Source organism: Leptonychotes weddellii, chromosome 8 (assembly GCF_054177405.1).
Source record: "Leptonychotes weddellii isolate Sample4059 chromosome 8, ASM5417740v2, whole genome shotgun sequence".
In the NCBI taxonomy this organism is placed as follows: Eukaryota; Metazoa; Chordata; class Mammalia; order Carnivora; family Phocidae; genus Leptonychotes; species Leptonychotes weddellii.
The window spans coordinates 57382408-57404310 of NC_138376.1; the positions used below are offsets into that span (position 1 = coordinate 57382408).

The 21903-nt window shown below is 36.6% G+C and overlaps 1 protein-coding gene across 1 annotated transcript in view; it reads left to right on the forward strand.

Moving 5' to 3' along the window:
- MEI4 (meiotic double-stranded break formation protein 4) overlaps nucleotides 1–21903 on the forward strand; it is a 200173-nt gene that overhangs the window by 107223 nt on the left and 71047 nt on the right. Inside the window, exon 5 of the mRNA XM_081827507.1 lies at nucleotides 12498–12629. Within this exon, the coding sequence (XP_081683633.1) occupies nucleotides 12498–12629 (132 nt within the window). The remainder of the gene's footprint in view (nucleotides 1–12497; nucleotides 12630–21903) is intronic.

A 21903-nucleotide genomic window follows, 5' to 3' on the forward strand; every position in this document is an offset into this window, starting at 1 on the left:
ACAATCCCTAATGTTAAGGAAATGAAATTTTTTTCTATTAATTTTTTTTTAAAGATTTTATTTATTTGAGAGAGAGAGAATGAGAGAGAGAGAGCACATGAGAGGGGGGAGGATCAGAGGGAGAAGCAGACCCCCCGCTAAGCAAGGAGCCCGATATGGGACTCGATCCCGGGACTCCAGGATCATGACCTGAGCCGAAGGCAGTCGCTTAACCAACTGAGCCACCCAGGCGCCCCTTTTTTTCTATTAATTTGTTGCCTTTGAGAAATTGGTCGTAAATAAGCACAATACCCTTTGTATGTAAGGCAGATGGCTGTTTCAAAGCTTGTTGGGTAGGGCTCCAGATTCTGAGTCACATTGAACAAGTAATTTTTGAAAATGACCATCTAATGGAAATCACTGCCTGTGCCGCACCCAAGCCCATGTGATCATCTTCCAGGAAATATGAGGACTTTTATTAAGATGCTACTAGTCCCTTTTGGGGCTTTTGGATACTTCTGGACAGTGTCTTTAACGCCAATCCCAATAAGTGCTTAGCAGATAAAAAAGTTAAAATATCTATATATAATTATAATTCTGCTTTTTAACAGGTTATAGGAACTTAAATAGACATAGCTTTTCCTATACCGCTATTACATTTTGCTTATTTGAAACTAATTATTATAGCTCAGAGACTTCATTTGAATTTTATTTTGCTACCACAGCACTAGTGGTCTCTACCAGTATTTCAGAGTTTAAATTTTGATTTGAAAGACTTCTTTTAAATTATTCATTAAAAACTAACCATAGGGCCAAGTACTGTGGCATGCTATTAGAAGAGCCTATGTATGTGGTCCATCTATACAATGGAATATTACTCAGCCATTAGAAAGGATGAATACCCAACTTTTACATCAACATGGATGGGACTGGAGGAGATTATGTTAAGTGAAATAAGCCAAGCACAGAAAGTCAATTATCATATGGTTTCACTTATTTGTGGAACATAAAGAATAGCATGGAGGACTTTAGGAGAAGGAAGGGAAAAATGAAGGGGGTGGAAATCGGAGGGGGAGATGAACCATGAGAGACTATGGACTCCGAGAAACAAACTGAGGGTTTTAGAGGGGAGGGGGTGGGGAGATGGGTTAGCCTGGTGATGGGTATTAAGGAGGGCATATACGGCATGGAGCACTGGGTGCTATACAAAAACAATGAATCGTGGATCACTGCATCAAAAACTAATGATATATTGTATGGTGACTAACATAACATAATAAAATTAAATTAAAAAAATAAATAAAAATTAAAAAAAAAGAAGAGTCCATGCAATTACAATCCATACTCTTTAGATGCAGTTTATTCACCCATCCTGAAACTTACGTGGTCCCTACTGTATTTAAAAGAAATCCTAAGGACTTGCTCAGAGGCCTTGTTGAAATCAATGTGTTCTATGTCTGGGACTTCTTTTGATAAAACATAGCAACCCTACCATAAGAGGACAGGAATTAAAGTTAGTGTGGCCTGACATTATTTCTTAATTGATGCACTTTCCTAATGGACTCTGAATGCTCTTCTTAGTTCTCAAAATTTTTCTGCATAACAATGTCCTCAAATGGTCTCAGAATCCACATATATTATTCTGTGGATTGAGACATCTACTTTCATATTTTTAAAAATTCACATAGCACTTCCCACTTCTATTCCTTTAAGTGCCTTTTGTATGACTTCTCAGTAATTATACTGACTATATAATTAATTACATCTACAAGTACTTTCTATACTTTAGGATAAAATTCTTCAAATTTTGAGTTCAGTTCAAATAGCTAGATTCTCACATACTCATTATATTTGAAACTTTAGTTCTGCTTTATCTTTTATATGTATCATTTTTATTATCTCCAGACCAAAGATCATTTCTTTGAATGGGAAAAATGGTAGTAAGTTTTTCTTTTGTCATGTGTTAACTCTATACCATTTTTTCATTATGAGAAATAATAATGAAAAATGTCCTTTTTGCTGTAAACCTAAGCAAATATTTGTTTGCCTTTTGATTTTTTTTTTAAGTCTTGCTTTATTTTGAAGCTCCATGATAAATACATCCTGATATAGTTCAGTGTCATTACATAGTTTAACTTTGCCCTTACTTACACCTCTTCTCCCAGCAATCAGCTGACTCATACCTGTGTGCTTAACTCTTCCTCAGGCTCTGGGCTGTCACTTGTTTCATAACAATGATTCAGGGAGCCATGGATAATTTCATTTCAAACTAGTAGATTAGTGGTGCTTCTGGAACTTCTGACCTCACATTCTAGTCCCAATTAACATTTTTTGTGCCTTGTTCCCTATCTTGCAGACATGGAAACGGAGTTCCTGTCTTATTTATTTCTGCTTGTTTTCTGCATTTGTCAGGCTTCCCAATTTCTTACCATCTACTCAAAACTGAGATCCTGCTGTCTACAGATAGATCATGGTTCTTCAAACATAACCTCTTCTCAAGATACTCCTTTTTTTTGTTGTTGTACTCACTTGTCTGGGTGCCTGTTACTTCTTGCTGTTCTTATGTGGGCTGAACTTGTTTGCTATTACACTGTCTTTCAAAACATACTTCATAGGAGTTCCTCCCAGTGTTTATAAAGCCTAGGGCTTCCCTTTGGAAACTTCCAAGCTCTAGTTTGTAGATTTCCACTTAGTGGCACCTTTGAGATTTCCAAAATCTTGCCCGTGGGTTTATACATAGTTTTAGAGCAAAATCCTACTATAATAAAGGCCTACTTGGAACTTTGCCTTAAAGAATTGGGCTGTACATATGTCAGACAAATGTGTATATTTTTGGCCAACCACAAAGCTTGATCTAAGCATTCTTGGTCAATGCCTTGTTTTTCCTAATTTTCATTTTTTTTTTCTTTTTTAAACTGAGCAGTATTCTTAGGAGATAGGCTCCCACTGAGAGTCTCTTATCACTGTAGTCACAAAGAGATTAAATTCTCTGGCAACTAAAGCCAAAGGAGCAGATTCTGCATGTCTTTACCTACACTGTTTTTCCTCTGGCACATTAGTTAGTCCAGAGCTCAGTCATACCTGTGTCTCTCCTCCTTGAGAGAAGCAGTGGGGTAGGGAGGTATAAGCTCTCTGTAAAGCTGCAGATGTGGTGAGTAAAAAAAAGGAGAGAGACATCTTTCTAATTCTGTATGGTTATCTTCCTTTCTTAAAGTTAAAAATAGCTAACGTTCATTTTACCAAGCACCATTACAAGTATTTCCATGTGTTAATTCATTTATCTTTCGAAACAGGCTGAGGCTTGTGAAATAGTAGCTATTCTCATCCTCCTTTATAGGTGAGAAAACTAAGCTACAGAGAAGTATAGTAACTTACCCGTGGTCACATAGGCAGTACTTTACAGAGGCAGTCTGACTTCAGAGTTTGAGCTTTTAATAACTAGATTATCTTACCTGTCAGAGATAGGGATAGTAGTAGTAATAGTTGTAAGGATAGTAGTAGTAAGTAGTAGTAATAGTAGTAATACTAGCAGCAGAGAGATAGATAGGCAAAGTGCATCAACTTTTGGAAGCCTCCTGATAGGTTATGAGATAGAATTCTTAGAGAACATATAGATGATAACAGAATCCAAATGTATCCCAAATGTTCAAGAAAATACTATACAGCAATACCATTTTGATAATGATATTTCTGTTACAAATTTCATTTCCAGTCGTTAATGGCTAGTGGTAAATTTTTTTAAGCAAAAAGGGAATTGAAGGGGCTGCCATATATAATCTGTTTTTACTTCTCATCCATGACTCTTAGGTTTATTGATTTATCTTATTTACTGTAGGAGGAAGGTGTAGATAATTCCAATTTTTCCAATCCAGGGTTTTACACATGTTTAAGAGAATATGTACTCAGGAATGTTAAAAAGTGATCTTAAAATAAAATTAAGATAATTCAATTTATAATAGCATGCAAAATAACAAGTCTTTGGAATAATTATCAAAAGTAGTATAAGATGTCTTTGCAGAAAACGACAAAACATTGTTGAAAATAAAGAGAAAAAATATTCCATGTTTATGGAGTCTAAGATTTAATATCATTAAGATGATAATATTTCTCAAATTGATCTAGAGATTCAACATAATCCCTATCAAAATCCCAACCTCCTTTTTTTTGCAGAAATTAACAAGCTGATGCTAAAGTTCACATGGAAATGAAAGGAATACAGACTAACCAAAACAATCTTGAAAAAGGAGAAAAAAGTTGGAGGATTTCAAAACTTACTACAAATCTATAGCAATCAAGACACTGTGATTCTGGTCTAAGGATAAGCATATATATTAATAAAATAGAACTGAGACTCCAACAGTAAACCTTTACATTTATAGTCAGTTGATTTCAAAAAGGATGCCAAGACAATTCAATGGAATAAATGCCTTTTTTCAACAAATGGTGAACAGCCAGACATCCACATGCAAATGGACCATCTATCAAAATTAACTCAAAATGGATCATAGACTTAAAGAGATAAAACTGTAAACTCTGAGAAGGAAACAGATGAGTAAATATGTGTGGAGTTAGTCATTTATTTCTTAGGTATGACACCAAGAGAAAAAAAAATAGACAAACTTTTGTGCTATTAATGATGCCATCAAGAGAACAAACAGACAGACATTCCACAGAATGGAAGAAGATATTTGCAAATTATATATCTGATATGGGACCTGTATCTAGACTATATTAAAAAACTCTTATAACTCAACAATAAGAAAATAAATAAGCCTGCTAAAAATAACTAAAGAATTTGAATAGATATTTCTGCAAAGAAGATATCCAAATAGCCAATGAACTCATGAAAAGATATTCAAAATCATTAGTAATTAGGGAAGTACAAATCAAAACCACAATGAGAATCCACTTCACACCCTACAGTAGGATGGCTAAAATAAAAAGATAGAAATAGCAAGTGTTGATGAGGATGAAATGAAAATATGGGAAAATTGCAATCACTGTACATTGCTAGTGGGAATATCAAATGGTACAGTCACTTTAAAAAACTGTCAGTTCCTCAAAAAGTTAAACACAGCGTTATAATGTTATTGAGTAATGCCACTCCTAAGATATATATCCAAGGAATGAGAAATCTATATCTACCTAAAAACTTGTACATAGCAGCATTATTCCTAATAGCCAATAAGTGGAAACAACTCAAATGTCCATCAATTAGTGAGTGGATAAACAAAAGTTGTATATCCATACAATTTATTATTTAGACTTTAGAAGGAATGGAGCGCTGATACATGTTACAAAATATATGAACTTTGAAGAAATAATTATTCTAAATGAAAGAAGTCAGACACAAACACCACATATAGTGTAATATCATTCTATTGTATGAAATATCCATATAGGCAAATCCATAGAGAGTGAATGTAGATTAGTGGTTTCTAGGGACTGAGGGAATGGGCAATGGAGAGCTATCACTAATGGAATTTCTTTTTGGGGTTCCAGAATTAGATGGTAGTATTGTGTTGATTATACAACTCTGTTAACTATATAATAAGTATCTCTCTCTCTATAGATAGCTAGATAAATAGAGCATGTGGGAGCAAGAGATATATAATCAATAAAGATGTTATTTAAAAATGATCAAGTTGCAAAAGTCACTGCTGGTTGATCAGGGGAGAGCATGCAATCTCTGAGACTTTCAAAGGGAAGCTTAACCTTTGCTTTCCAGATGAATGAAGACATGGTAAATGATCAATTACTTTGATTTTAGACTTTTCTTCTTATCCTTCATAAGTATTAAGAGCTATAAATTTGCCTCCAAGTCCTTCTTCAGCTACATCCCACAAATGTCAGTATATTGTATTTTAATGTAGCAGGGTTTATGTGGAGTGAGTGTCCAGAGGGAGTGAGGGCTGCAGAGAGATTGACCCTCCAGGTCACAGGAAAGCCTTAAGGAAAGTGACATCTTGGTGGGAACATTTTGGGCTGCAGGTGAGCCACCTTGATCCCTGTGGGAGTCCAGTTGCTAATGTAGGCAGGAAGACTTCAGGTTGCCAGTTTCTATGTAGAGAGGATCAGGGGAGGGTTATTGCCAGGCCAGGCTAAGCTTGAAAGGTCTTCAAGAGACCTAAAGTTCTGGATGGGCAGGTGGGGGCTGAACTCCGCCAGATGTCCTCATGCCCATACCATTCACCCACTCTGCAACATCCAGAAACAGAGGAAAACCTCTTTCTCCTACAATGCCCCTTCCGCAGCCTCTACAGAGAAACCTAATATGTTGCTCATGTAAAGGAGAGATGTTTAAAAGAATGCTGTGTGTTATAGCAGATCATATTTTGACAGGTGAACTGACAGCTGAGAGGTAATAAACTGATAACTGGCTTATGCCTCTATTTCTTATACTCTCATTGTCATATGTATCACATCCATGTACAAGACAATATTATATGTATTTTTTACTTTAAGCTGTCATATGTGTTTTAAAGAAATTAAAGGGAAAATATAATTTATCCAGATAGTTACTATTTTTGATGCCCTTCATTTCTTCCTAATATTCAAATTTCCCAGTAGTATCATTTACATTAAGCATGAAAAAAAATTATTTCAACATTTCTTATACTATGGCTTGACTGGTTACATTTTGTTAATTTTACTTTTTATCTGAAAATATTTTAGCTTTCTTCTTGAATGATTTTTACTAGATATAAATTGCTGAGTGACATATCTTTTTCAGCACTGTAAAGATACTAATCCAGTCTCTTCTACCTATCATAATTTCTGATGAGAAATCCACAGTTATTTGAATTATGTTTCCTAAATGTAAGGTGTCATTTTTCTCTGGCTACGCTTAAGTTTTTCTCTTTATCTTATATTTTCAGGAGTTTGGCTCTGATATGCCTAGGCATTTTTTTTCATACTTACTTTTTGGAGTTCAGTGAGATTCTGGAATGTGTACGTTTATGTCTTTCACCAAATTCAGGAAGGTTTCAGCTATTATTTCTTCAAATATTTTCTGCCTATTCTGTCCCATTTCTTCTTCTGGATTCCTACTATGCTTATGATAGACATTTTTTTAATATTGTCACATATGTCCCTGAGATTCTGTTCATTCCTTGGATTGCATAAATTCTGTTAAGTTACATACTCAAGTATTTATCTTCATTCTGCTCCTAAGCTCATCTGCCTTGAATTTTTTATTTCATATACTCTTGAATCCCTTTTTGGTTCTTTTCAATAGTTTCTCTCTCTCTACTGATAATTTGTATCTTTTCAGTCAGTACGAGAATTAGGCATAGTTCTAATATCTGTTTTAAAATCTCTTTTTTTACAACCCATACTACAGAATCATGGTTGCTGCTGCTTCTGCCATAATTGAGGAAGCACAGAAATGGAACTTTCCAAAGCTGTCAGCCCAGAACTATAGCATTTCTGTCATCATCAGGCATCTCCTGAATCAGGTAGACTCTTCCACCATAACTGTTCAAGGATCCTGCTGCATCTGCTACAAACTGTATCATTATTCACAAAGGATGCCCTGCAATCTGCCCTTCACCCCAAATAATTCTATGTCTTACATAAGATTGACTGATTAGGAAAATTTAAACTATATCCAGAACCTTCTCTGAAAGAAAGTTTTAGAAACATAGTTTTAGCCTTTTTAGTACAGCTTCTTGCTTGAAGAATACTTGAAAGGATACTCTAATCTATCTGCTATAGACTACCCCTCTCATTATTCAACATTATTTTTCCCTTTTTCAAACCTTCCCAAAATATCAATAGCAAAAACAGTATACTTTGAAGACATAATATACCAATGCTCTGTAGAAACAAAAATCTATAGAGCTCTTCTCAAAAGGAAGGATTCAAAGTCTCAATCATTTCATGTGATGTGATACTACTTTATATGATGATGTGATAATCATGCCTATGCTAATTCCATCACAATTCTAGTTTGATATGTTGTAATTCATAAACTAAATTATAAAGTGATCCACTGCCAAAATAACCTACCCATACACACACATATACACACACACACACAGAAAAAATAACCCTTCATGGCCTTCAGTTATAAGTGGTTATAAGTCCAATTTGTATTGACTTTCTTCCTCCACTGCCAGTTACATTCTCCGTTGGTCAATTAGTTGTATTAACCCACGGTTTCATCCCTAAAGGATCTGGCCTTTGGGTGGTCTTATCTCATGAGTTTGCTATAGTATTCTATTTAGTTATTACTAGTTGGACAGTAATACCAGGCAACCCCTGGCTTCCAAACACAATCTTCTCTGCTGCCATTGTGGTTTAAATTCCTGTTTTCCTCAATCAGAGATCAATTGCTCCAGTCAACACAGGAACCCCCTTTTAGCACTGGCAGAGTGGTGAAAGAAGTCCATATAGAAATCTCAATTTCCGGTTCATGAAATAATTGTTGGGTCCTTTGGTAGGAACCATTTTTACTTGTTTATTTAGACATCTAAACCAGAATCCAGTGTCACAGGGTGTGAAGAATACTTTACCAGTGAATCATTAGATGTAATATTGAGAGTTCCCAGTCTCTTTCATACCTTGGTTTCTGAATTCAAACATTCTGGCTATCAGAGAAAGAGCATCATATATTGGTTATTGGCTTAGAACATAATTTTCCTATAATTCAACCTTAAAAAGAGTGGTATGCTAGTTGGAACTAACTGCTCAAGCAGTGCTTCTTCTTTTATTTCCTGCTTGATCACAAATGTATATATATTACAGCTACTTGATGACGGAGTATTGCTGTGTATACCTGACTTTAGGTAATACTGTTCAAATGAGCAGCTTTGGGCATATAATCACTTGGTGTCCCATGATGAGACAGTCATTTAATCTCTAATAGGGCCAAATAGTGTTTTTTATATATGTGTGTGTGTTTATGTGTTTATATGTGTGTGTGTGTATATATATATGTGTGTGTATATATATGACTATATTATATATTTGTATATTTAATATATATTATACATGTTATATAAAATATATTTATATAGTTATATATACACAAATAAATATATTTATTAAATATATATTATATCTATATATACATATAGAAATACTAACTATATAATATAAATATTTATATGTATATATAACTATATATTTATATGTGTATATATATTTATACACATGTATATGTATACATATATATATGTATATGTCAAAACAAGGGTTTGACTTTCTCCCCAAACCAAGGGTTCTCCTTTGTGATTTTCTTATTAGGCTCAACCACAGGCTTCATACAGTTACTGATTAGCTCCAAGAACATTGGATATTATTGGTCATAAGGTCCAAGTGGCAGAGTTGCTTCTTCCTCAACTTAGACCTGCTAGAGCTCTTTATACTACTCTGGGCTCTTCTCAAAGTTTATAGACATGATTTACTCAACATGTGCATCCAAGGGGTAAACTGAAATGAATATATGTTGCCTCAGATATCCACAAATGCCCACCAAGTATTATATATTTTTATTAGTGATAGGAAATACATACTAAAGCAACTTGTGTTTCACTTTGGAAGGGGTATTCCAACATGCGTCAGACCCAGAAATGTCCCAAGTGTATCAGGTACCTGAATCCTGGGGTTTACTTTCTTCTAATGTATGTACTTTACCAGGACCTTTAAAACCATTGCCATATAAGTGTGATATTGATACAGTACACCAGCATGATGTCCTGTGGAATGTTTTGATGATCCGAGTCCTATGAACTAAATAATGACACAGAACCAGCAAATTCACATGGTCTTAAATAGGACAGAAAAAGTATAATGATGACTCCTAGGTGAATGCAAACTGCTTTTTATCCTTATTGGGATAATAAAAAAAAAAAATTCCCAGATTAAGACCTAACAAATATCAGAAGCCAGGAAAGAAACTACAACTGGAATAGTATCATTGTGAATTAGAAACACCCCTGATGAAGTTTGTGCTTATTCACTGCCATTCTCCAAGAGCTTTCTGTCTTCCACACAGGTCAAATAGGCAAATGTGTTGGGCATGTGGTAAGAATTTCCACCTCTGCATATTTCAAGACTGAAATGTCAGCACTGGGCTCTGTGAATCCTCCAGGGGAATATGTAGATGTAGATCAGAACACATTTGGTTTGGGTGAGTGTATAAGTATTTGAGGAGGCTGAGTTTATAGGAATGACTTCCTAAACCACTGGGCCATCAAGGTAGCATCCTACTGCTTCTGTCAGGATTAAGAACTTGCAAAAGTAGGGAGCCTCTAAACCAGCTACAGGATAAAGGAACTCTGCCACAGTTTGCACCAACAGAATGCATGTCGTGTGCCCTGCTTCTCTTCTTCCATAATGCACTTCTAAATCAAGGTCTCAGTTCTGATTAGCAGAACTCAAATAATATCCAAAATCCAAACTGCACAGGAATCTGGGGAAAATTGTTCCTAGGTTCCAGTCCCTGCAATACAGGAAGATGTGCTAGAGTAGAAAAAGATGGCATGTGTGTTGTTTTCAACCATGTTTTTACTACGGTAGACTCTCCTATGTAAGCCCTGGCTTCCATGCCAGCCTCTTTCAAAAGTTCCACTGTATTTACAAAACGGCAAGTGTCAATTAAAATGTAAGGAAGAATAGAAGCCATTTTTATAAAAATGTTCACAAAATTTAAATTACCTTAACAGTTATATACTTAGTCTTTGTTCTCTTATGAACTTCAGTCATATTGAGGAGACTGTAACAATTCCTATCTAGGTTATGGAAAAGGTCTTTATGATGAACTTTTCTTCTGAGCACTGTTCTCTAATAGGATTGTATTAACTCTAGAAAAAGATTTTATTTCTAGTATTTAACTTTTCAGGGTTCAATGAATTACTTCTGTAAACTTTAAGCTTTTCTATTATCAACCTACGTTATGTTAACATGTAACACTTACTGAGCATTTACTGGGTGCCTGGCACTATGGTAACCATTTTTACTATCTAACTTCATATGCACAGCAACTGAAGTGGGTGCCATCACAATCATTATTTTGCAGATGTGGAAGCTCAGACCTAAAAAGTTAAGTAACTTGCTAGTACAAGTTAATAAGCAGTGGAGCTAAGATTTGACTCAGGCAGTGTTAGATTCCAGAGTCTACAAACCTAACCCTGTGACCACCCTCATAATTTTATTCTCACTCTCTAAAGTACCTTTTGTTTCACTGTGAATTTTTTTCTTATCTCATAAAGACTTACATATTAAGAAAGGAGGGAAACAACAAGAACATCAGTGAAATACCCAACGGAATTTTTTTAGAGCTTAGATAAGGTACAAACAAAAATGTAAACAATCTGCAAAAAAATGGCACTGGAGAAATACAGAGGGTGTGAGTATTAGAATTACAGAGAGTGTGAGTCTTAGCCAGTTACATGATTGAGAAACAACAATGATAAATAACTATGATTTCCTATGGTAATAAATTGATGTGGTTTTAGAACTGAGCTGACAAGTTGACTTTGAAAACTATTATTAAGAACTAGTTATGCATATCCAGATTTATAATAGAAATTTCTTTTGAACTCTATAATCTGTTAACTATTTTATTGTCATTGATTAACTTTTAAAGTATATTACTAAAATATCAATTTGAGAAATACCTATGTCAAGTCTTTATCTTAAAGGACACAGGTGACATTTCCTACTTTCATGTGGCATTATTTAGCATTGTCATTTAGACATTTTATATACAAAAGCAATGTCTCCGCAATACGATTTTAATCTATAGAACATGACAAGGTAGGTGCTATTTCTTTGTTTCAGGATACTTCTGAAGCCTCCTTTCTCCAAAATATATTAAGGGACATGTTTAATGAAGTTCCAGCTTTGAGTTATACACACCTTAATGTGATTAATAATGAAATGGCCTTTTTCCTAATAATTATATGGGATATAGTTTATTGTCTCCCATTGTCTGTTTACATTTATTTAGTGGTGAGTACTTTTTGCTGCCTCTAGATGAAAATTTAGGGTCCTACATTTTTTTCTCCTCTCTCTAAAGTGCCTCTCTTTTGACTTATAGAGAACAAAGAAGTCCTTCCCACCTGTCTCCAATGTGGAAGTGGGATTCATAGTGCACCAATATCTATCCCAAAAGACATCTTCAAACTACATTCTTTCACCTTTTATATATATCTATATCTATACCTATACTTATATCTAGTGGGTAAGGGCTTAAGAGTCTTATCTTCTTTATTCAGTCTATGTATGGTCTATAATCTAAATATATTTATTTTGATACTTCAACTAAAACTTCCATTTCAGCACTTTGTCATACATTTCAAAATATTAACTCCTGTACAAAATTTTAAAAACTTATATAGTTATAATTTGTCTATTTCATAATTCTGCTTAAGAATGATCCAGAATTATGCTGACACCTTTTGTACTCCTCTAACAGTATGGATTTAGTAATAAAGTCTTAGAAATTGCCCACTAAATATATTTTGACCTGACTTGATAGAAAATGGAAACCTATTCATTTTTATCTTTAGTTTCAGGTGCAGCATTATGTTTCTCAGAGTCTGGTAACCCTGGGAAGTTGCAGCTTGTTGAGAAAATCTATAATATCTCTGCTTTTATCAGAAGTAAACAGCTTCAGTGATGTTCTGGGTACCATCGATCAGGTACATATAGCCTGAAACTGTAACTCTTATTTATAGTTAATACAGCTACAGACTTTTCTTTTTGTCCTCTCTCCACTTCTTGCCAGGTTGATATTTTAGTTATTACCTTTTTATCCCCTAGAGTATGTGAATACTGTTACTGTCTACTAAAATTTTAAAGATACTTTTAGAAAATAGTTTCCAAAATAATACCATCATATCATGCTTACATGTATATGTATGCCAAAGGTGCCAACGGTGACAAGGAATGCTTAGATGAATGGCCTTAAATCTAATTGGGCAGCGTGTTCCTAAAGCAAAATGGTGAGAGAAAAGTGAATGGGAGACAATGCTAAATGTAAAAAAACCCTCTCACCAGTGGTTTTCATTTCTGATTGCTCATGAGAATCATCTGGTTAACTTCTAAATATCCCGATGTGAAGCCATATGCTAGTTCAATTAAATGGAGGTCTCCGGTTTAAGATGCAGGTATTGGTATTCTTTTAAAGCTCTTCAGGTATCCCAATGTGCAGCCAAGGTTGAAAACCCATGCTCTAGGCCCTCTCCTCTGTGCAAATTCTTACATCAGTGCTGATAAACGTGTCTAAGAAACTGAAGTCATTAACCTATTTTAATGTTGACCCTGGTATATTATGTGTTCACTTTGTCAACCGTTGTAATATTATTACTGTCTCTGTGGTAGAATTAAGCACAATTAAAGGAAATCAGAGATAGGAAGATATGTTTTGGTAAAGAAGAACAAATTTAAGTAGAAAAAATACTATGTATATAATTTTAAATACTGTTTAACTATTACTTATATCTAAGTTGCCTACATTTGACAATATATTCCAAAAATATGTATAATCTAATTGAATTCACTGAATGACATGATAAATCATCTAGGCAGCAATTTTTCAAGGGACTACTAAATGGTAAACTCTCTTAAGTGCTCTGTGAGATTTTTTTAAAGTAATTGTTACTGATGTTAAGGAGCTAAAAATTCATTTGGGAAACAGTGACATGCTAAAATACTTGGTGTTTGTAGGAGCTCCAACATCAAGAAGTGATCAAGGTAGGTTGCAGGTCCCTGAAAGGACTTCATGGATAAGAAACAACTTGAAAAATGTATTTGAAAAACAGAAGATAACAGAATATAGAGGCATTGAGTGTAATTTTTAAAATGTGTGCCCAGGGGCACCTGGGTAGCTCAGTCGGTTAAGCATGCGACTCCTGGTGTCAGCTCAGGTCATGATCTCATGGGTCATGAGATGGAGCCCTACATGGGACTCTGTGCTCAGTGGGGGGGTCTGCTTGAAGATTCTCTCCCCTGCCCTGCCCCCACTTGTGTGCGTTCTCTCTTTCTAAAATAAAGAAATAAATCTTAAAAAAAATAAATAAAATGTGTGCCCAGCATTCTAAAAAGCAAGGTAAGGTCATGGAATTTAAAAACAGAATGCAATGTGGGAAATGACTTTGATCAAATCAGATTATTTGTGTGGAAAACAGCAAAGTACAGACAAGAAATTTTTATTTACATGTTCTCATTTAATCTTCACAAATCTCCATGAAGTAGTTGTACTTTTTACCCAGTATATAGATAAAGAAATCAAACCTTAGAGTGGTTAAGCAACTTGACCAAAATTGCAGAAAGAACATATTTTAAAGCCATAATTCAAACAGAGGTATTTTGATTGTAAAATCACTTGAGAATAAGAATAAGAAGAACACAACAGTAACTACTTTTTGGCAGGTAATAATGCATTAATATGCTTTACATGAATTTTCCCAATCGAGATGTTAATATAGTTGTTTAAAGACAAAGATATGGAAACTACTACTTGGCATTCTTATAGTAGACAACAACATTCACTCCAGCCATTTTAAGCAGAAAGGATGCATAAGTAGCTATGGATTGTTGAGAGGGCTCAGGCTGTACTTTCATGAACGACTCCCATAATCATACAGCAGAATTTGGCTACCAGAGGATTTGCTGCCTTTATCATCATGAATAGGAAGCTTTCTGCTGAATCACCAGTTCCAGAAAACAGTCCTGCCACAATGTACAAAAGACAAAGGTGTGCCCTGTGCTGTACCTGTCTCACTATGTGATTCAGTTTGAACTACAAAGTTTGTGTGAGTGTATTTGTTTCTAAACCAACTTTCTATTCATAACCCTAGCAGCAAGAGAGTATAGGAAATGTAGTTTAACAAATGCAGAGGAACGGGATCAAGATGGCAGGATAGGAAGATCCTGAGTTTACCTCCTCCCATGGACACACCAAGACTATAACTACATATAGAGCATCTCTCTCTGAGAAGAACATGAAGACTATCAGAACAACTTTAACACAGCTAAAGATATAAAGAAAAAGCCACATCAAAAGGGGTATTTTGGTTGGGACCTAAAACCTCCAGCATGGCAACCCACAAATGAAAGAGATATCACGGGTGTGGAGGTCTTCCCTGAAGGTGAGAGGTTCAAGCCCACATTGACCACCTCCTCCCTTCAAGGATATGCACCAAGAAGGTAAGGCCCCATAATATCTGGCTTTGAAAGTAGGGCTTAACTCCAAGATCTTTGAAAATCAGTAGGGCTTAGCTTCAGGAGAGCAAGAGAGCTATAGGAAACTGACATTGTTCTTCATGGCCTGAGCACAATCTCACTCACTCTGGGATCCAGCATAGAGGCAGCAGTTTGAAAAGCACCTGGGCCATACATGAAGGAGATTTACTGACTACTTTTAGGGCAAGTGCTGGAGGGGCAGGGATCTATAGGAACTTTCTCTGGGAACAAAAGTGCTGACAGGCACCATTTCTTATCCTCCTTCAGCCTAGTTAGCCCATGCTAGTTCTGAACACTCTTCATCTACCTTGACAGCACTGGGTGATCCACTCAGGTGTTCTGTGGCTGCCCTGTGCAAACCCACCTACCTTGCCAGGTGCCCTTCCAAAGTGGCTCCCACCCTGCCATACATGGTGGGCAGTCTGGCTAGGTCCAGGACTCCTCCAAAACAACTTCTGCCCCAGAGACAGAGGGAAGAGCCCTACCCAGCAGCACATCAACAACAGTTGCCACCAGGCCTCCCAGCCAACCACACCGGGGATTAAACCCACCCACCAGCATACCCACAGCAGCTGCAGCTAGTACTCTCAGCCAACAACTGGGGGCCGCACACAGTTTACACAAGGGACAACCCTGGAGTGCCTGGGTCTGATGAGCAGGAGGTATTGCATTCCTGTACCCCACAAAATGCCTTCAACATCAGCCCATTACCTTCAAAACCATGAAATGTAGCTGACCTACCTAAAACACAGAAACAAGTGTAGAGAGTCAGGTAAAATGAGGAAACAGAAGAATATGTTCCAAATGAAAGAACAAGATAAAACCTCAGCAAAAGAACTAAGTAAAATGGAGATAAGCAATCTACATGATAAAGAGTTCAAAGTAATGGTCATAAGGGTACTCACTGAACTCGGGAGAAGAATGGATAAACACAGTGAGAGCTTCAAAAAAGAGATAGTATAAAAAGGAACCAATCAGAGCTGAAAAAATGCAATAACTGAAATGAAAAATGCACTAGAGAGAATCAACAGCAGATTAGATGATGCAAAAGAATGGATGAACAATCTGAAAGGGTAGTGGAAGCCATCCAAAGAGAATTTTAAATATGAGGATAGGTTAAGGGACTTCTGGAACATCATCAAATGTATAACACTCACATTATAGGGACTTCAGGAGAAAAGAGAAAGAAGGGGCCAAGAAAATTATTTGAAGAAATAATAGCTGAAAACTTCCCAAATCTGTGGAAGGAAACAGATAACCAGATCGAGGAAGCAGAGAGCCCCAATAAAGATGAAGTCAAAGAGGTCTACACTAAGACATAAATAATTAAAATGTCAAAAATTAAAGATAAAACATTAAATGTAGCAAGAGAAAAGCAACTAGTTACATACAAGGAAATACCATAAGACTGTCAGCTGATTTTTCAGGAGAAATTTTGCAGACAAGAGTGGCGTGATATATTCAAAGTGCTGAAAGGAAATACACTACAACCAAAAATACTTTACCCAGCAAGGCTATCATTCAGAATTGAAGGAAATAAATAGTTTCTCAAACAAAAGTTAAAGGAGTTCATTTTCAGTAAACCAACCTTATAATAAATGTTAAAGGGACTTCTTTAAGTGGAAAAGAGGCCATAAGAAGAAGGAAGAAAATTATGAAATAAAAATATTCACTGCTAAAAGCAAACATATGGTAAAGGTAGTAAACCAAACACTTATAAAGCTAGTATGAATGTTAAAAGATAGTTAAGTTAGGTATATCTATAATAATTAGGTAAGGGATACACAAAATAAAAAGATGTAAAATATCATGTCAAATGTATAAAATATGGGGAGGGAGTAAAAAATGTAGTGCTTTTACAGTGTGTTCAAAGTTAAGTTACCATAAACTTAAAATACACTGCAGAATACTTAGGATGTTCTGTATGAACCTTATGGTAACCACAAACCAAAAACCTGTAATAGATACACAAAAAATAAAGAGAAAGGAATCCCAACATAACACTAAAAAATAACCATCAAATCACAAGGAAAGAGAACAAGAGAAGAAACAGAACTACAAAAACACCTAGAAAACAATTAAGAGAATGGCAATAAGTATATACCTATTAATAATTAGGTTAAATGTAAATGAACTACATGCTCCAATAAAAAGACATAAGATGACTGAATGGATAAAGAAAAAAAAAAAAGATCCATCTATATGCTTCCCAAAAAAGACTAACCTCAGAGACAAAGACACATATAGACTGAAAGTGTAGGAACAGAAAATATATTCCATGCAAATGGACATTAAAAAAAATCTGGGGCAGGAAAAAAATGATGGCAGAGGAGTTGGGGACCTTATTTCAACCGGTCCCCAGAATTGAGCTGGTTATCTACCAGACCACTCTGAAAACCCACTAAATCAGCCTGAAATGTAAGAAGATATATCTGGATCTCTACAAACAGAATATCGTGGGCGGTTGGTTTCCAGGTATGAAGCGGGGAGCTGTGATTCCGCAGGCAGATATCAGAAGATAAACGGAAGGGTGAGGGAGCTGCCATAAGCGCTTGAGCTGGGAAGGTGAAATAACACAGCGCAAAAGCCCACCATGCTGGGGACCAGGCACAGACTTGAAGACCAGTAGCAGCGGGGAAAGCACTTTAGGGCAGCCCCCAGACTGAAACCTGAAGCTGCAGGGGCGCCTGCGTGAACTGGGGGTAGCTGGCGGTTTTAGAAGCACAAAGGGCAGAAGAGTGCCTAGACCTGGAAGTAAGGGGTGGGAGCACTGCTGAGGGGCGCACAACCCAGGATGCTGTGGTTTTAGCAGCACAGACAGAAATGGAGACAGTGTGGCCTAGAGAGCTCACTGAAGAACAGACTGAGATCTCTGTTCTGAGGCAGAGGTTTGGAAACGGTCGCTTCGGCTCTGACTCTTGGAAGAGACGTGGAAAGCCGCCAGAGAGCAAAAGCCCCCAAAACACTGTTTTCACTGAGCCCATCCCCCCCCACAGGGGGCAGGGAAACTCTACCCAAACAGTGTTGCCTGAGTAACAGTGCAGCAGGCCCCTCCCCCAGAATGCAAGTGGGAAGAACAAGAGGCCAACAACCCTAAGGTCCTTATAAAACAGATGCATTTTGCTTGGGTTGTGGTCAATAATATGGACTCTGTACATTCTCTAAACCACCCCTCAACACAATGACTAAGAGGAGGAACCCCAAAAAGAGGAAAGAATCAGAGACTGTGACTTCTGCCACAGATTAACAAATGGATATAGATATAAGCAAGATGTCGGAAATAGACTTCACGGTAACAGTTATGAAGACAATAGCTAGAATGGAGAAAACAACTAATGGCAACATAGAGTCTCTAAGGGCAGAAATGAGAGCTGATCTGGCAGAATTTAAAAATGCTGTCAATGAGATCCAATCTAATCTAGATACTTTAACAGCTAGGGTAAATGAGGCAGAAGAACAAATTAGTGATCTAGAAGACAAACTGATAGAAAAGAAGGAACAGGAGGAAGCCTAAAAGAAACAGCTTAAAATCCATGAAAACAGAATTAGAGAAATAAGTGCCGCCATGAAACGGTCCAATGTCAGAATTATTGGGATCCCTGAGAGGGTGGAGAGAGAGAGAGAGAGAGAGAGGACTAGAAGAAATATTTGAGCAAATCATAGCTGAGAACTTCTGGGGAATGAAACAAGCATTCATGTCCTAGAGGCAGAGAGGACCCCTTCCAATATCAAGCAGAACAGACAAACGCCCCAGCATGTAATAGTAAAACTTCCAAGTCTTAGAACCAAGGAAACCATCTTAAGGGCAGTTAGGGTGAAGAGATTCCTTATGTACAGAGGGAGGAACATCAGATTAACGTCAGACCTATCCACAGAGACCTGGCAAGCCAGAAAGGCCCGGCAAGACATATTCAGGGTACTAAACGAGAAGAACATGCAGCCAAGAATATTTTATCTGGCAAGGCTGTCATTTAGAATGGATGGAGAGATGCAGAGCTTCCAGGACTGGCATAAACTGAAAGAATATGTGACCACTAAGCCGGCCCTGCAAGAAATTTTAAGGGGGGGTTCTATAAAAGGAGAAAGACCCCAAGAGTGATAAACAACAGAAATTTTCAGGGACAATCTATAAAAACAAGGTCTTCACAGGCAACATGATGACAATTAATTCGTATCTTTCAATAATCACTCTCAACGTGAACAGCCTAAACGCTCCCATAAAACAGCACAGGGTTGCAGATTGGATAAAAAGACAGGTCCCATCCATATGCTGTATACAAGAGACTCATTTTGAACCTAAAGATACATCCAGAGTGAAAGTGAAGGGATGGAGATCCATCTTTCATGCCAACGGACCTCAAAAGAAAGCTGGGGTAGCAATTCTCGTATCAGACAAATTAAATTTTAAGCTAAAGACTGTAGTTAAAGACACAGAAGGACATTATATCATTCTTAAAGGGTCTATCCAACAAGAAGATTTAACAACTGTAAATATCTACACCCTCAACATGGGAGCAGCCATCTACATAAGCCAACTGTTAACCAAAATAAGGAGTCATGTTGATAACAATACATTAATTGTAGGAGACCTCAATACTCTACTCTCAGCAATAGACAGATCATCTCACCAGAAAATCAACAAAGAAACCAGAGCTTTGAATGACACACTGGACCAGATGGACTTCATAAATATATACAGAACATTCCACCCTAAAACAACAGAATACTCGTTCTTCTCGAGCTCACATGGAACTTTCTCCAGAACAGACCACATACTGGGTCACAAATCAGGTCTCAACCGATACCAAAAGATTGAGATTATTCTCTGCATATTCTCAGACTATAATGCTTTAAAACTGGAACTCAATCACAAGAATAAATTTGTAAGAAATTCAAACACTTGGAAGCTAAAGACCAGTCTGCTCAAGAATGTTTAGTTCAACCAGGAAATCAAAGAAGAACCTAAACAATTCATGGAAACCAGTGAGAATGAAAACACATCAGTCCAAAACATATGGGATACTGCAAAGGCGGTCCTAAGGGGGAAATACATAGCCATCCAATGTCACTCACTCAAAAAAATAGAAAAATCCCTAATTCACCAACTAACTTTACACCATAAAGAACTAGAGAAAAAACAACAAACAGTGCATAAGCCACGCATTAGAAGAGAAATAGTTAAGATTAGAGCAGAGATCAATGAATTAGAAACCAGAAACACAGTAGATCAGATCAACGAAACTAGAAGCTGGTTCTTTGAAAGAATTAGTAAGATCGATAAACCACTGGCCAGACTTATCCAAAAGAAAAGAGAAAGGACCCAAATTAATAAAATTATGAATGAAAGGGGAGAGATCATGACTAACACCAAGGAACTAGAAACAATTATTAGAAATTATTATCAAAACTATATGCCAATAAATTGAGCAACCTGGAAGAAATGGATGCCTTCCTGGAAACCTATAAAGTACTAAGACTGAAACAGGAAGAAATTAACAACCTGAATAGACCAATAACCAATAATGAGATTGAAGCAGTGATCAAAAACCTACCAAAAAACAAGAGTCCAGGGCCTGATGGATTCCCTGGGGAATTCTACCAAACATTCAAAGAAGAAATAATACCTATTCTCCTGAAGCTGTTTCAAAAAATAGACCAGAAGGAAAGCTCCCAGACTCATTCTATGAGGCCAGCATTACCTTGATCCCCAAACCAGGCAAAGACCCCATCAAAAAGAATTTCAGACCACTGTCCCTGATAAATATGGATGCCAAAATTCTCAACAAAATTTTAGCTAATAGGATCCAACAGTACATTAAAAGGATCATCCACCATGACCAAGTGGGATTTATCCCTGGGATGCAAGGGTGGTTCAACATTTGCAAATCAATCAGTGTGACAGAACACATTAATAAGAGGAGAGAGAAGAACCATATGGTCCTCTCAGTTGATGCAGGAAAAGTATTTGACAAAATACAGCATCCTTTCCTGATTAAAACTCTTCAGAGTATAGGGATAGAGGGAACATTCCTCAATTTTATAAAATCCATCTATGAAAAACCCAGAGCGAATATCATTCTCAATGGGGAAAAGCTGAGAACCTTTCCCTTAAGATCAGGAACATGACAAGGATGCCCACTCTCACCACTATTGTTCAACATAGTACTAAAAGTCCTAGCAACAGCAATCAGAGAACTGAAAGAAATAAAAGTTATTCAAATTAGCAAAGAAGAAGTCACACTCTTTCTCTTCGCAGAGGACATGATACTTTATGTGGAAAACCCAAAAGACTCCACCCCCAAATTACTAGAACTCATAACAGCAATTCAGTAATGTGGCAGGATACTATATCAATGCACAGAAATCAGTTGTTTTCTTATACACTAACAATGTAACTGTAGAAAGAGAAATTAGAGAATCAATTCCATTTACAATAGCACCAAAAACCATAAAATACCTCGGAATAAACCTAACCAAAGAGGTAAAGGATCTATACTCTAGGAACTACAGAACCCTCATGAAAGAAATTGAAGAAGACACAAAAAGATGGAAAAACATTCCATGCTCATGGATTGGAAGAATAAACATTGTTAAAATGTCTGTGCTGCCCAGAGCAATCTATACCTTTAACAGCATCCTGATCAAAATACAATGGCATTTTTCAAAGTGCTGGAACAAACAATCCTAAAATTTGTATGGAATCAGAAAAGACCCTGAATCGCCAAGGAA